The 17435-nt window shown below is 38.9% G+C and overlaps 1 protein-coding gene across 1 annotated transcript; it reads left to right on the top strand.

The window, feature by feature from the left end:
* The first annotated feature begins 8829 nt into the window (after window positions 1–8829).
* On the top strand, window positions 8830–9450 carry LOC124280113 (leucine-rich repeat extensin-like protein 3). The gene has a single exon (XM_046716004.1). It carries the CDS (start codon window positions 8830–8832, stop codon window positions 9448–9450), a length of 621 nt encoding a protein of 206 aa, XP_046571960.1.
* The last annotated feature ends 7985 nt before the right edge of the window (window positions 9451–17435 follow it).

Raw genomic sequence — 17435 nt, 5'->3', positions numbered from 1 at the left:
TCTCGATGGTGATGGTGGTCGGCGTTAGTGGGATGGAGGTAGGTGTCGATGGTGGTCGGCGTTGGGGGGGGTGTGTGTGGAGGAAGTGGGTGTTGATGGTGATTGTGGTCGGCGTTTGTGGGAATGGAGGAAGTGGGTGTCGATGGTGATAGTGGTTATTCACAGGTGAGTAAGCGGGACTGTCTGTGTCGTTAGTAGGTATGCTAATCAGTGTTCATGGTAGAGTGGGCGAGATGTTTCTGGTAGTTACATGGGACATTTTACGGTCAGTGAGCGGTCCGGACAATGATGCCAGGAACGCGTGGACATATTGCGGTCAGTGAACGCCGGACAGCAACTGTGATGGTATATCGTTATCGGGAGACTGAGCGCCTGCTCAGACTGATCATCAGCTTCCAGCAATAGGTGATGGCAGTTGTGTATGTCAGTAAACCCACAGCAGATAGCAGGAGAATGTAATTGTATACTTGTAGATCAGTGTGAATATGGGTGGCCCATTCGTCATTCGCCACACCTCGCTGTACAGAGTTCCGTCCCTTTGACGTGTCAGAATCCGATGATCTCCTTCGTTGATAACAGGAGATTGTATTTGGCCGAATTGTATATTTTAGGATATGGTGGCACAGTCGCCTTGTTTGCCACAATTAGATGTGTAAAGCTGTGTCCCGGAATCCAGTGACCGTGTTCCAAAATCCAAGTGAGTGAGTAAGTTTAGTTTTACGCCGTTTTGAGCAATATTCAAGCAATATCACGGCGGGGGACACCAGAAATGGGCTTCACATATTGTGCCCATGTTGGGAATTGAACCCGAGACTTCGGCATGACGAGCGAACGCCTAAACCACTAGGCTAACCCACCGCCCCCCCAGAATCCAAGTAGATTAGTAAGAATGTCAGCAGTTTAACGTGCTATAGTGTGCTCTCACGAACGACGAGTCTAGCATCCAGCCTCTGCAATGAACATACATTAAAGATGAAACATTCATAGTGAGTGAATTTTAAGCCGCTGTTAGCAATATTCCAGCAATATCACGGTGGGGGACACCAGAAATCCCCCTCTCCCCCGGAAGAATTTCCCTAAGGAGCACCCCCCCCTCCCCCCAACCTTCGCCAAAATCATGGATTCCCCACATGAGTACAATGTGTGAAACCCATGTTTAGTAATCCTGCCTTGATATTTGCTAAAAACGGCATAAAACTAAACTCACTCACTCTGACCTGCTCCAGACTCGATTAAGTACTGATCGTACAGCCATACAGCTGGAATATTGCTGAGTGCGCCTTTAAACAACAAACCAGCCAACCTTGGGAATCCATGCAGTCACAGCTGATTTCATCTACATTTCATTGACTGTTTACTGCGAATCCTAACGAGCAGCGATTTTACACGTGTAAGACATATTGAGAGGCGCACATCTGAGATGGTTGTACAGATGTTACTATTTTTAATTCTGACAGTAGCGGACAGTGTTTGGTACAATTGTAGGACACACGAGATGGCGCCCCACAGATGCTAACATTTTACTCCTCTTCTCGAACAGCTCCTCATACCTATCTGTACACTCAATAGATTATTTCAGATAATCTGTGTTCCTTATAGATAACTAGTAGTTCCTGGTATATTCTATTTCGCTAATAATATACCTATTATTCTCTTCACTGTGCTACAGATTAACTAATACAACTTGTATTAATAATATATTATCAATTACTTCAGGGTAATATCAGTGGGTTGAATGTATGATATATACTCATGCCAATAATGGTTGTCATCCCCTCCCCACCCCAACCCCTCTACACCCCCACTCCACTCCACACCCCCTCTCCAATTAAAACAATTGAAGGGGGTGACAACCATTATTGGCATGAGTATATACTACCCACCAAAAGTTTAGACTCACTTAAAGCACTCACTATATGTTATGTATATATATGGTTACATCGAAGACTGATTGCTCCACTACTTGGGGGAAGCAACTGCAAACTTCATGCACGAGGGTCATACATCAAATTGCTGAAAAGCATGTGCAAATATCGTGCATGTGAACTGCTGCGTTTTGGTGTAAAGTATTGTTAAGAATTCGCCAGTTTTAAGAGATTTTTATCATTTATTGAACTCATAACACAAATCTTTTCAACGTTACAAATTTGTTTTACAATACATCAGTTCATGTGTAAACAGTACCTTTAAACAGTGTGGAATATTTTGCAAAAGTTAGATTAAAAAAGTTGCCTGAAGTAAGTGGCTATATTTACACTAGTGAGTCTAAACTTTTTGTGGGAAGTATAGATTAACTCATATTCCTTGCATAGTCAACAGTCAACTAACATTCCTCGTAGTCGCAATAGTTTAAACCCAATTCCTTGTGTTTCCAATACATTACCTAATATTACTGGAATTTTCAGAAGAGGAAAACGTATCTTATTCTTATATTCTCAATTGAGTGACTAATATTCCTTGCATTCGAATGAGGTTAACTGTCTTTCAATATCTACAGATGAGCACCTATTCCTTGCGTTCTCAACAGACAAAAGATATTCCAGGTATATACGTTATAGATAAACTCAAAGTCATTTTATCATCGATTGGGTAAATCATATTCGTTTATTGTCAATGTATTGACTGATATTCCTTGATCTTTCAATACATCAACATTCCTTGTATTTGCAGTAGTTCAACTAATGTCCCTCGTGTTTCTCATGATATTCCTTCTTTGAATTTTCAATATATTTCCATTCCTTATATCATGTATGTGCATTCTCAATATACTGCCTGATATTTTCAACATATATATTCATATCAGGTGTAACCTTAAGAAAGGGTAACTGATATTTTCTATATTCTCTTTGTTTACAACATTCTTTATATAGCAGCTGATATTGCCTTAATCCAAGGTGGGAGAGTTAAACAAAACACATACATTCCTGTTAATTCAGCATGTCAAAATAAGCTTTACAGGTTGAACGTGAATCTTCAGACAATCTTTATAATAATTCAACAAGAGTTGCTTCCCTTGAATTGGGCTACTTGACAGAAGACTCGAGAAGAAAAAAATGAGCAAGTCACAGCCAGGGAAACGAGGTGATGAAGGAAACACACATTTAACATGTGTTTCACGTACACGTCGGTCGGGCTGTAATATCGGGTGTGACAAACGTAGTTGGTCGACAAGGGTCCTAACAACGACGCGTGTGACGCCAGAATCTACAACGATGTCTGAGACGCCCGAATATAAGATGATCAGTACAAAAAGCATTTACAACGACGTCTGTGATGCCCGAATGTAAGATGATCAGTACAAAAAGCATTTGCAACGATGTCTGAGACGCCAAAATATAAGATGATCAGTACAAAAAGCATTTACAACGACCTCTGAGACGCCCGAATATAAGATGATCAGTACAAAAAGCATTTACAACGATGTCTGAGACGCTAGAATATAAGATGATCAGTACAAAAAGCATTTACAACGACGTCTGAGACGCCCGAATATAAGATGATCAGTACAAAAAGCATTTACAACGACGTCTGTGACGCCAGAATATAAGATGATCAGTACAAAAAGCATTTACAACGACGTCTGTGACGTCTGAGATGCCAGAATATAAGATGATCAGTACAAAATAAGATGATCATTTAATAACGACGCATTTGTGATGTCTGAGAATATATAAGATGATCAGTACAAAAACGTCTGTATGACAACCCGTCTGAGACGCCATATATAGAGATGATCAGCAAAAAGCATTTACAACGACGAATATGAGATGATCAGTACAAAAAGTGCTAACAACGACGCCCGTGACGCCAGAATAAATGCATATGATGATCAGTACACAAAGCCCTAACAATACAGAATACAAGAAGATCAGTACAAAAAGTGTTAACAACGCCGCCTGTGACACCAGAATATAGACGATCATTACAAAAAGCTCTAACAACGACGTCTGTTAGGCCAGAATACAAGATAATCAGTAAAAAAGCATCTACAACGACGGCAGAAGTATTTCAGCCATATCGTGACTATATCAAGTAATATATTTATAATTACAGGTAAATTATAAAAACCTGTCCGTGAAGGACAGTAATTAACCAGTTTATCACAGATATAATTGTTAAAGTACTAATTAAATTTCAAACATTTTAACTATGCAAGACGATACAATATAAAAACAGGCTATATATCGACAACAACTGAAGGTACAACCAGAAATTATTGAGAATTTAAAGATTGTAATTTAATATTTTTTTCATTCATTACTCACGTATTAAATGTGAATATTAGCAGAACATAACTCCAGATTCAAAGACAGGTGAACAGTTAGTGTTTTGTCAAGTCACCATGGGCAGCAATGCAGGCTTCATGCGGCGGGGCATACTACTGATCAAAGAAGTTAGAAAGTCGTGGTTCATGCTGTCCCAATATCGGACCACCTCTTCTTTCATTTCAGCAATATTTGTCAGATTTTTCTTATTGACACTTTCCTTCACAAGTCCCCAAACATTTTCTACTGGATTTAGGTTAGGCCAATCTAATAATGTTCAACCTTCGCTCCTTTTGTTCAGGTTTCATGATCGGTGATGGAATTCCTCGACTTTTCTGCATACCCATTGCATGCGGCTCAGTTCCAACTGTCTCTTTACAGACAGTTCCTCTATCAATCATATCCAGCCTTAAGTTTTCTAAACTTCTTCGTTTGTTTTTAGAAACAAGAATACCATGCCGCCTCCTGTCACCGACAGTCAATTTTCTGGGCCTACCTGCGCCTCCCTGGTGCTCAGTGCCATATCCATTTGCAATATTTTTCAAAACACGATAAACAGTCGACAAAGGGATGCCTGTTCTACTTGAAATCACTTTATCTGATCTGATGTCCTTGTTATAATACTCTAAAATCAACTTCCCCTTCTCTAAATCATCCATGCTGAGGATCACTATAAATGTAAACAAAGGGGGATAACTCTTCACAAACTAATGAAAAGGTTTAACGGAGTTGTCTCTCTTGAATGAAACCACGCACTTGATAGCTAGTCAAGGTTGTTTATACTAGAAATCCAATTAAACATATTCCTAAAATTCTCAATTATGTCTGGTCATACTATATATCACCATACTTGGCACCATGGGGACAGTACATTTGCTACCTGCATGGACCCTAGCTGGATTTACATCATTCCTTCAGCCATTGGCTATTGTAGTCAGATTTAGCCATAATTTTAATCTATAAAAATGCTACGTTTAAAGAATTTGGCAAGTGTAAATTTACTGAATGTTTTGGGGACTTACGTATCATCACAGGGGGACAATAATGTTACAGTACTTCAACTCCCTTTGAGGATATATACAGCCACTAAGAACCGCAGTTGCTAATATATATTGCCATTTATAACAAAATTTTATTTATCTATTTACAAAACATATTGTTGAAGATTTATCTAATAATTCTATTTCCTAATTAAAAGGAGATGTTTACATATAAGATTTTTAAGAGCCTGAAGGCACGAAAGAGTGTCAGAAAATATGATACATTGTTTATTTTGAGGATGTCTATGAATATATTTAAGTGCTGTTAGTATTGCATTTGCTTCTGCTGTGAAAATTAAGCTGTTATTTGGTAATCGAGAAGATATTGTTCTGGATCCAATGACAGTGGCACAAGCCACCGCTCCACCATCCTTGGACCCATCTGTAAATAAGGATGTGTATGTATTATATGTACGTTTTAATTGATTAAATTCTTGTTTATATTGTAATTCATTAGTTTTGGATTTCTTAAATGTTGTTAACGGTAGTCAACTTGCCAAGGAGGAGATGGAATAAGACGGGAAGGAGATATATTTTCCAGCTTTGACATTTCACTGTCAAAACATCCTTTTCGTACATACAGGAAGGACACGATTTTGACGTTGCTTCATGCTGACCCTTACAGTTGCGCACTTGAGAACTGTAATACAACTAGAGCCTTCATGACTGCCTCTACAGCGATCGCATACCAGACATGTCCAAATTTCTGACAATTGTAACATCGGAGTGGATTGGGGACATATACCTCCATTCCCATATTCAAATAGCCTGCTTTTATGGATTTGGGGACAGCAGTCAACGCAAATGTCAACAGATATGTATTTGTCGCGGTGGTTGAGCGAGTTAGGCGGCTGACAGTGTGTACTGACGATTAGGTACCTGACCCTGAGGGTGTGGGTTCGAATCCCGAATGGGACTCAACCCAACAAAAGTACTGGAATTTGTACTTAACGAAGAAAGTGTAATCCCAAATATAACATATGTTACATTTGACCACTTTCTAAATGACATTGTGTAATCATTTTATATTTACTGTCCGGGATATTATCACATCCTAATATATGAGATGTAATCCGACTGGAGAACAATGGGATAAAAATAGTTTCAGGGGTTCAGTAAACTTCGTTTGTAACGAAATGAAATAAACAAACTAATTGTAGTTCGTTATATCCATCAGTTCGTTATGAGCGGGTTCGATATGAACGTTTACTGTACGTGGCTTTTCAAAATGTACATTTTCTGAAGGGAGCCACAACATTTTTAGCACATATGTAGATCCGTTATAAGCCAAGGACTGTTAAGTATTATTGAATGCACACAGTCTTATAATGGTGGTGGCCTTTCTACAAGACATGGCCACGCAAGAAAGAGCTATAACACGATTACGTTTTTATCAATTCGAAATAATCAACAGATCGCTTTCAACTCACTATTGCCTTGTCCACGTGTAGCCAGGTCCGTGTTATAATACACCATGACTTGTGAAATACTGATGTAACTAATTACCCAACTAAAACTATGTGGCTTGGGAAGTGTCTGGTTTACTGTCCACTGTTTTAAGCTTCAGCTGCTGTGCCATACATCTTCATGAGCTTGATCAAGCTTGGTGAGTATACAAATCATACGGACTGTTAAAAGACATACATTGGGACCTACGCATTTGTATTAGTTTAAGGGCATTGACGTTTTTGTATGTTTCAGGACATTGAGGGTAATTTATGTCCGTCTTAGGGCACTGAAGGATAAGTCTCAGGTTATCAAGAGCCGGTTGTATTTGTTTCATGGCAGTGATGACTACTTGTATGTGTATTTGTGGCAGGATAGCTGAGAGACATATTGTGCCAGTGTCGGGACTTAGAACGCCACCGTGAAGAGGTGGCCATCACAGCGAAGGCTAAAATATATATTTCGGATGTCTCAAGAGAGCTAATTTTCAATTGGGCAGGGCAGTACCGCCGAGGCTGAAAATACGATGAATAATTACCGGGAAGCATTGTAGCAACCCACTTTGTAATAACAACGCACTATGTAATTCAAAGTCCAAAACAATTTCGCACTTAGACGATTTTATTACATGACGGATTATTACAAACTGGGTTACTCTAGTAGCAACCCACTATGTAGCAACAACGCACTATGTAATAAAATCTTCAAAGTCCAAAAACATTTCGGACTTAGGCGATTTTATTACAAAGTAACTTTGGCGTAAGCCTAGAAAATGAAGTTGAAGATATTCCTTCCGGTGAGAACAATATGTGTTCTACACCCTTAACTAAGCGTAAATGCAAGCTTAAGCCCGTTCCATGATATGAACTGTTATCATTTCTGAGTTTTCTGATAGTTTATTACAAAACGCGTTGGTATTACATACCGGGTTGATTAGCGAAATGTAATAAGATTTTGCACATCTTAACGCATTATGTAATAAAACTTACAAAGTGTCTAACGTCACCCGTAAGCCTAAAAAATGATTGAAAATCAACTTCCGCCCTATCCAGTTAATTGCCTATTGTGACAGGTACAACAAGTGGGGTTTGCCGTGGATCCATTCCACCCCGTATCCGCTCGGGTATGTTGGTAGGTTTGTGTATTAGTACCTGTGTGTATGTATTTGTGTTTACGTATTGAAGAATGTTGGCCATATATGTGTTGTGGCTCACCCGTAAAGTTCACTAAACCCATACTGCTGTACACAATAGAACTTACCAGCTTGCAATATTCTCAGTTAGTAAAAGCCTACCGACCGCGGCAAGATCGAGAACTCTGCCACGGAGGATTTTTATATATTTGTTAAAATATCGAGAGAATTTTTTTTTTTTTTCTTTTTTTAAATAGTATTTTATAATATGTTATAATAGCAGCTACGGATATGTTTTCAAGATATGTGATAAAGGATCTGATTTAATGTTAATGTTAATGTTTTCAAAGCTTGGACGACATTGGGGACGGGTCTGTTTAGATAACATCTTCCTTCATTTTATTTTTATCTTTGTTGCATTTAACGCCCTTTCCAACCGGATTTAAGTTATATAAAGGCGGTCAGATATCCTTACACTGTTCCTGGAATTCCTAACCAGTACTATACCATTCTTTCCCACATAAACGAGAGGTGGAAAGCGAAATATTATGTCTTTGTTTGTTGAATTTTACTGCGCACCGACACCGAAAAGGTCATATAGCGCCGACTGTGTTATATAAATGATCTTATCAATTGTTCGGAAAGAGGTAAGCTCTAAATGAAATGAAAACATCTAGAACTCTTCAAGTACTGTTTATTTAATAACTAGATACATTTAATGGGAGGGGCAAAAGTTAATTGTGGGGCCTAAAACGGTCGCTAGGGACCCAGAGATCAAGGGGTCCGAACTCACTCGTCAACAGAGACTAACAGACATATAACGAAGGACATAGCAAGACCTGTTTGGCCGCACAGAGCTTACCCCGTATACAGCTTACGAATGAGCTCTATGAGAGTATAAATCCGTATACAGCTTACACCGCATACAGCTCACCGTAAGTTGTATATGTCAAGATGCGTCCTGAAAGATGATAATGATTATGATGTTGACGACGACGACGACCTCCACCACCGTCACCAACAACCACCACCCACACTACCATCACCACCGACCGACACCAGCCATCACCTACCAACATCACCACCCACAACCTCCGACCACCACCACCGACCATCACCCACCAACATCACCACCCACAACCTCCGACCACCACCACCGACCATCCGACCACACCAATCATCACCACCCATTACAACCTCCGACCACCACCACCGACCACCACCACCCACCAACATCACCACCCACAACCTCCGACCACCACCACCGACCATCACCCACCAACATCACCACCCACAACCTCCGACCACCACCACCGACCATCACCCACCAACATCACCACCCACAACCTCCGACCACCACCACCGACCATCACCCACCAACATCACCACCCACAACCTCCGACCACCACCACCGACCATCACCCACCAACATCACCACCCACAACCTCCGACCACCACCACCGACCATCACCCACCAACATCACCACCCACAATCTCCGACCACCACCACCGACCACCACCAACCATCATCCACAAACATCACCACCCACCAGCACCCACTACCTGATAGGTGTTAAGTTCAAATTGCATGTGGTCAGTGATCGAAGTTGTGTATTGAATATTGTCATTAGCAGACGGGCAGGCAGACACATAGGTGTCAAGAAAACAGAAATTTTGTTTTGTCTGTGACAACGATATATCTATATCACAGTTAGAAATTCTGTCAACGCTAAATAACGACATTGCTTTTAAGTATCGAACTGAAAAAGTGACTCGGTAAGAAGAACGTGTGGTGAAATAGACAAATGAAATTATATAAACAGTTAAATCGGTAATCTACTGTAATAACATATAAAAAGCTCGCGCCTCTGAAATATCAACAAAACATTAGAAAAATAGATCACAACCAAGGCCTTCACCGAGTATTCACCGGACAACCCGCTTCCAAGCTGCGCGAACTTATCTCACTGCGCATGTGCTATGAGCGCAGCCCAGCTGTTGAAACCAATTCCATTCCCCCAAGCGCTGGGGGAAAATTAGTGAATCGTTAAAACTACGGTTTTTGCGCGGTTTTTTTCATCGCGTTATTTATCAACTTTATAAGTTGATTTTGCATTTTTGATGATTTGTTTCGATAAATCCATACCGAAAGGTATCAGAATCTGCAAAGTTGTGTTTTACTTTGCATGTGACCTAGTTTACACTAGTTAAGGGTGTAGAACACATATTGTCCTCACCGGCAGGAATATCTTCAACTTTGATTTTCAGTCATTTTCCAGGCTTACGCAAAAGTACCAACGTGCTTTGTAATAAACTCGCCTAAGTCTGAAATGTTAAATGAAGATTTTATTACATAGTGCGTTGTTATTACATAGTGGGTTGCTACAAAGCATAATCCATGTCGGGAGTAGAGAGATTTCTTTTCAAACCATTGTTATGATAGAGTATTATCTTGTTCGCTTGTTTAGAACTGTATTTAAGTAGCGTATGTATTTAAGATGTATTTAATTAGAAAAACACACAAGAGCACCTAAGTTGTAAACTGACTGTTCATGTGCGAAACAGCGCTTTATTTCTTGCGCGAACCATAGACTAGACCAGTCTGGTGTTATATTTCTTGCGCAATCTATAAAGACCAATCCAGTGATCAACAGCATGAGCATCGATCTGCGCAGTTCGGAACCGATGACATGTGTCAACCAAGTCAGCGAGCCTGACCACCCGATCCCGTTAGTGGCCTCTTACGACAAGCATGGGTTATTGAAGTTCAATATTCTAACCCGGGCCTTCATGGGTATTTTTCCAACCAAGTGTAAACGTGGAGAAAAAGCCTAGAGCAAAATATTAGGGTAGTGAGCACCTTGGGTTCAGGTGCAAGTGCGTGTGAACGCTGGGTATCAGGCATAATATAATAATAATAAATGCATATTTATAGTGCGCCTATTCCACATCCTTGGGCATGCTCAAAGCGCTTTGTACAGATAATTTACACGAGAGTATTTACAGCCGAGATTATAAGTAATATACTGAGAACAGGTTTCAAGTCTGGACTTTAAAAATGTCAATTGTGTCAGAGCTTTTAATATGTGCCTTAACCTTGTCAATCAGAATAAACTAGGCGTGACGAGGCATCCTCTATAACGTATGTAGAATCTGTCAGTGGTTTTGAATAACACGCGGCCTGCCTTTAGAATCCCCCACCAAATAAGCTCACGTGAAATCAAACATATTTGTATCTTTTTGTTTCAGAACATTGTTCACTTCATGACCCGTCCCTATTCTTAACCATGACGTTGCAATATTGTTGTACAAATGTGTTACACCGACACGCTCGGTTGTGTTCCCATGACGACAGTGGTCAGACTGGCCTGACATTTGTAGGGCTTCAGTGCAGTGTTTGTTTACATCACAGAAATATACAAATTCATTTCATGGGGGATTTTAGGGGACGCTCACGGTGAAATTGCTCGCTCTTATTTTTCCCATAGAATAGGAAAGCCACCATTTTGGTTTCTCTACGATTGATTTTAGCTATCTTAAGTTGGTCATGAGCAACTTAGACTTTGAATCTTAACTTTACGACTGACTTAGGTAAGATTGATTAGTGGAACGGTATGCCGATCGTAACGTCACGCTAAGATTGGGATTTTAAGGGTTTACGATTGGCATAGGGCTAAGATCGGTTAGTGGAACGGCACCCAGCACTTTTATCCGGTTTGGGCCAGCTTTATGAGTTTCAGGTTTCAGGCGGCGTGGCCGAACGGCATTTACGGTATTTGGAAACATCACTTAGGAACATTGGACGTACACAGCAACGAGCGAGTACCTATTAAGTTTATATTTTGTATTTTCATGTAAATCTAGGTCAAGCAATTGTAAGTATGTTATTGTAATCTACGAAGTAGCCGTGTTCAGCTTTCCATCAGGCATAATTCATGTACAGGATTTTACGGCGTATGTTACCTTAGACTTCTATCACAGCATGTGTATTTTACGACCTTTATGATTAAGGAATTGAAAAAACACAGTAAGTACTTTTGTGTGTGATTTAGGTATAAATGTGTCAAGCTTTCATGTTCAAGTATTCAGATGAAGCGCTCAAAACATTAACGAGTTGTACCTGTAGTATAATTAGCATGTCCAGGCTATTTTTTAAAATGACTAGATTAATATTTCTTTCTGTATTGTATCATTCATGCATGCCTCAGGAAAGCAAAACACTTTACTTTTTTTAAATAGGTTCAGTGAAACAAAAAATACAGCCATTTCTTTACCTCAACCGGCCACGCCCACTTTTTCCATCCTGATCCAATTTTTGAGAAAACATGTCCAAGGTCGATATATTTTTAATTAAGGTGGAAAATGATAAAACATAAAAATCACAAATATGGTACATGTTCGTTCTCTTTATTACAGCTTTCAAATTGCCCCCGAAATGTGGGCAATAATTTTAAAAGTGTCAAAATGTTTGGTAATAATACAACATAATCTTAACATATTTGTGATTGTAATCATTTTCATTGCAATATTCATAACATAAAACAATATTCTTCACCTGAGTTTTATGGAGAATGAATTGAGGTGTGGAAACCATCTTTCAACTACCATTTTTATGCAAAAAGATTTTTTTATATGAAACAAAAGATATTTCAAAGACAAGCAAAAGATCACAATAGATTTTTCCCCATAGTGTAGATATCACTTACAACTGGAATGGCTAATGCTATATTTATTGAACAATCTTTATCTGTGTTTATTGTAAATGGATTATTATGAACAAACAAAAATAATAAACATTTAATGGGACGGAATGACTCAAGCTGTGAATGATTAACCCTTAAGACTGTGGTAGATATCTACAGTTAAAAACATTACACAAGAACATAATTATTGCCATATATAACAAATATAGAGCACGATAAGGCATCGTGAGAAATTTTGTAAAATATTTCCAAAAGTGATGTTAGATGATATCTACATTTGTCATCTCAATGATGTTTAAGCAACTACGCTAAATGATAACACAATCCATATTAATGCATTTGGTGTAACTTCTGTATATCTTCTGATTTCTGAGGTACATCACTGAGTCAATGGCCCTGAAAGAAGGAAAAAGAAAACCATGAATAATTATGTTTTTTTTCATGTGTTAAAGAAAAACATGTATTTCTTTTATTGCAGACAGAATTTTATTTAATCTTAATTTGATTTTGCATAAATAAATATTCCAGGTATTTTCAGAAAAATTGTTTTAGGAGTTTGTTTGCGTTTGAAAAATGAAATTACATTATCTTTAGCATGATTAAAAATGTTGGCAAGAAATGTAAGGGAACTAGTATATTCAACAAAAAGTGTTCAGTTAATGGTTAGTAGAAGAACAAAAGAAAGTTGGTTCATTCGGTTAACAGAAAGTCAAGTACAACGCGACAAAAAGTAAAAAAACATTTCTTACAATAAGTCTTTACTCAATTACTGTAGCTGAGAATGACTGTATTTTAACATGATGAATCTAATAATTGTAACATTTATCCATTATCAATGGATGATTTACAAGTTTAACAATTCTTGATAGATACTATAGAGAGAAAATAGTTATTGCTGCATTTGCAAAAGCACTCAAATCAATAATGAATATATGATTTTATTTTAACAAAATGTATTTAATAATTCATTAATTGTAATATTTATATATCATAAATGCTTGAATAACTTTTATATAAAAAAATAACAACAGTAAACTATATTCAGGAATATAACCTATTAATTTATTATTCATGAAATAGAAATAGAATAGAAAAGTTCGAAGAATTTTTTTACAAATATTTCTTGTCTAACATATTCTTTAAAACGTGAAGTACAGTATGATACTATAAATATTATCATCTAACAGTAACTTGCTATGAGGCCGCCGATGTTTGTTGCTAGGAGCTGGCAGAGTTTCTTGCCCTTTACTTCAAGACCCCAGTGCTGTTTACAAAAACATTTCACAACTCTTTAAGTTTTAATTGATCTTAAAATGTTGCTCAGTCAATGATCTTCAATCAGCAAATTTTTAAAATGCCTATAAACATATTTCCGAGAACGTATAAAATTTCAAATTTGTGAGAAAAACAAAATACCGACCTGAAATCAATGCTGATGGCGTCTGCTCCAAAGTATCAGCAACAGGGACCAGTCATTTGTTTCACTGTAATAAGTGCAGGATATGAACAGGAGCCCGTAAAACAAATAGCAACATGGAATATTAGCTACAACAGCTACAAAGTTTGTTGTGACAGCGATATGCTTAGCTGCACACAAGTGGACTGTTCCTGTTAGTGTTCACTAAAGCCTACAATCGGGATTAGGGGAGTAGAGGGCAAAGATTAGATTGACGGATAGAAAAACATACTGAGGGATAAGACAAAGTCAGAAGGAAATGTTTAATTTATTGAGAGAGATTATCGTTATTGAGAAGGTCCTGAGCGACAAGGTACTACAGACAACAGGATCCCCCCGTGGACAAAGTGTTAAAGTGGATCATTGTACATCCTGCAATAATGATAAAAAGTGATACAGCGACAAACTGTACATATGTATGAATAAAATGATCATGAACATCTTGTGGTTGTCACCTTCCTCTTAGATTAGGGTTCGAATCTTCTATAATCACCTGAACCCATTGTTGCAAATCTCTACTCATTTCAGTCGAAAACGAAAAAAAACGGCATGTTTTTACACTCAAGAAAAAGCCGCCTTCCTGCGAATACACCATTCATTCAGCCATAACAGAGTAACGTGGGCAAAGACGAAAACATCCAACATCTGATCAACAATGTGCCAGTCAGAACGTTTCATGATAAACTGTTTGAAGCTGATTCAAAAGGGTTCTTGCGACAATCCGTTCAGAGCTGATCCAAAAAGGTTCTTGCGACAATTTGTGACCATGAATGAAGCCTGGATTCAACTTAACACTTCCAGCATGAATACGACAAGAGGCATTTGACAACACTTTCACCAGAAAGAGATAAAGACGGTTGTCTTCTTTGACGCCAAGGGTGTCCTGGTAGATTATCTTCTTGGAGGCTAGACAATAAATGGAACATGTCAGGTTGACCTTTAGAGGTATGAGACTAAGCCTAAGAGACCTATGAAGCTGAGGAAATGTGTACTAACATCACTGACACTGTCATTGCTACAAACAAGGGTGGTTTTGAACCTCTTCACAGCCCACCTTTTTCTCCTTTTCTCTTTCAAAATCATGTACAGATCGTTAGCCGGGCCCATTCCGACTTTTAGAAAAGCAAGGAAGAAAACCTCTACGATAACATCCCTCCAACATTGATGACAAAATAGTATAGATGAGGTAGGGGATTCTGTTGAAAATATATGATATGGATATTTTAAGCAGACTTTTATGAGACTCGGGTTAGATGGATCGTTTTATTGTAAAAGTCATGCATGACCTTCCATGACCCATCAACGTGAACTTCACATTGTTGATTTGAGCTGAGTTGGGTTTTGCGTCACATCGGCACTATTCCGGCCATATAGTGACGAGAACACGTTTGCATTAATAAACATTGTAAGTACATACTCGGAATGAGTTTTATTTCAAAAACACATATTCATTACATTGTCATTTAAAAGCAGAAAAAGTAATAGCATCAAATTTAAAGGAAGGCAATTTGTTAGTCACATTTCACAGTTACAATTTATGATAGTTACATTTCACAGTTACAATTTATGATACAGATGAACTTCCCTCGGGTAGTTCACTATCAGATGAGCGCTCACGCGGGAGAACAGATCTTTTAGGTTTGTTGCATCATAATGTGAGTCCCTTGCAGACGATAAGTCCACGCATTCAAGCAGTATATGCTTGATGGTGAAAACCTCATCGCAAGAGACACATGGTGTGTGTGTGTGTGTGTGAGTGTGTGTGTGTGTGTGTGTGTGTGTGTGTGTGTGTGTGTGTGTGTTGGGGGGGATGGGGGTGGGTCCATCCCCATCCGTTTTTCAGCAGATAGTCACGAGTAAATCGGCTGTGGCCAATACGACATCGTCGTAAAATTACCTCATCACGTCTTGACTGACAACCCAAGTAGGTATAACCATTTGTTGGTTTCAGTTCATACAGTTTATTTCTTCCTACTTGAGTGTCCCATCGTTTTTGCATGAGGTCCCGAGTATAGCTTTTGATAGTGGGTTTGAAATCACTGTACGGGATCAGCAGTGGAGATAAGGGCTTGTCAAAAGCTGCTTTTGCTGCAGCATCGGCTTTTGTGTTACCTGCTATGCCGACGTGATCCGGCAACCAGCAGAGGACGATGTCGCATTGGCCAGTAGAGAGGTCGTTGTAATGTTCCAAAATGTCCAGAATGATTGCGTGACTTGAAGTAACATTTTGAAGTGCTTGAGGGCAAGATAATGATTCTGTGAAAAAAGTTTTGGGAATGATTGTGCTGTTGAATATAGGTCAGAGCTGTAAAGATAGCTTTGGCATCGGCAGTGAAAATGGAACTGTTGTCGGGAATCCTAGAGGAGACAGTCTTAGATCCAATGACTGGTAGCACTGGCGACTTGGCCCTCATCCTTGAATCCGTCTGTGAAAATGGATCTTCACATTGATACAACTGGAACGGAGTCAATAACGAGTGTGAAATCTCAGGGCGACTATTATGGCATCACGTCTTCTCGTGCACAACACCGAATGTCGTCGCCTCTGGTTAACTTGTGCTTGACTAAGTTTTTGCAAGGTCTGGGGCTGATTCAAGTGGTGTCGCACTGATGTTACCAGCTCATCCCCAAAGTTTTTGATCGAAGACTGGGGGAAAAAGGAAGGCCAGTCAACGACATCAACACCCTCGTTACGAAACAAGCTGTGAGTCACAACTGCTGCCGTTAGAATGTCATCCTGGACTATGTAACAGCACATCAAGAAAGAAAAAAGAATTACACCCCTAACAATTATTACCAACAATGCGTATGCCAAGTTTCTTATTTTGTTGGGTATGTGTCTATTCCACGTTTGTTTAATGTGGACCTATTTGCTTTTGAACGATCACATATCCGCCTGGAAATACCATCACAGATCTTGTGTTAGGGTTCTGCGTGAGTCTCTACTGACAGGCATACTCATGGACATTGTATGGAGAACGCTGATAACCCTTACTAGCAGAATGTGTCATTACTGGGGGAAAGGTTACCAGAAAGTTCGTCTTTCTGTATTTCGTCATCGATACTGATAAGAAACACCCAGGCAAACTGGATAATGCATTACTTTTTGTTGTTTGTTGAATAGACATTTCCGTGTTAGTTGTGTGCAAATGAGATTATTATTGGGGTTTAATATATATCGGTGTAATTAATAATTTGTAATTAAGGAAATTATTGGCTTTCAACACATTTTCATTGTGATCATGTTGGATTTTTGTCTGATTGTGTGTATCAATTGAGTTCTCCAGACTGTCCATGTTATTTTGGTGTGTAAAGACAGTTATCACAGGGTTTTTATTGTTATTTCTGTCTACTTCTTATGTGTAAATTCTGGTGTCCCCCGTCGTGATATTG

This window comes from Haliotis rubra, unplaced genomic scaffold, assembly GCF_003918875.1.
Source record: "Haliotis rubra isolate DU_JTF1 unplaced genomic scaffold, ASM391887v1 Scf260, whole genome shotgun sequence".
In the NCBI taxonomy this organism is placed as follows: Eukaryota; Metazoa; Mollusca; class Gastropoda; order Lepetellida; family Haliotidae; genus Haliotis; species Haliotis rubra.
This window is presented reverse-complemented; position numbering and strand designations above follow the sequence as displayed.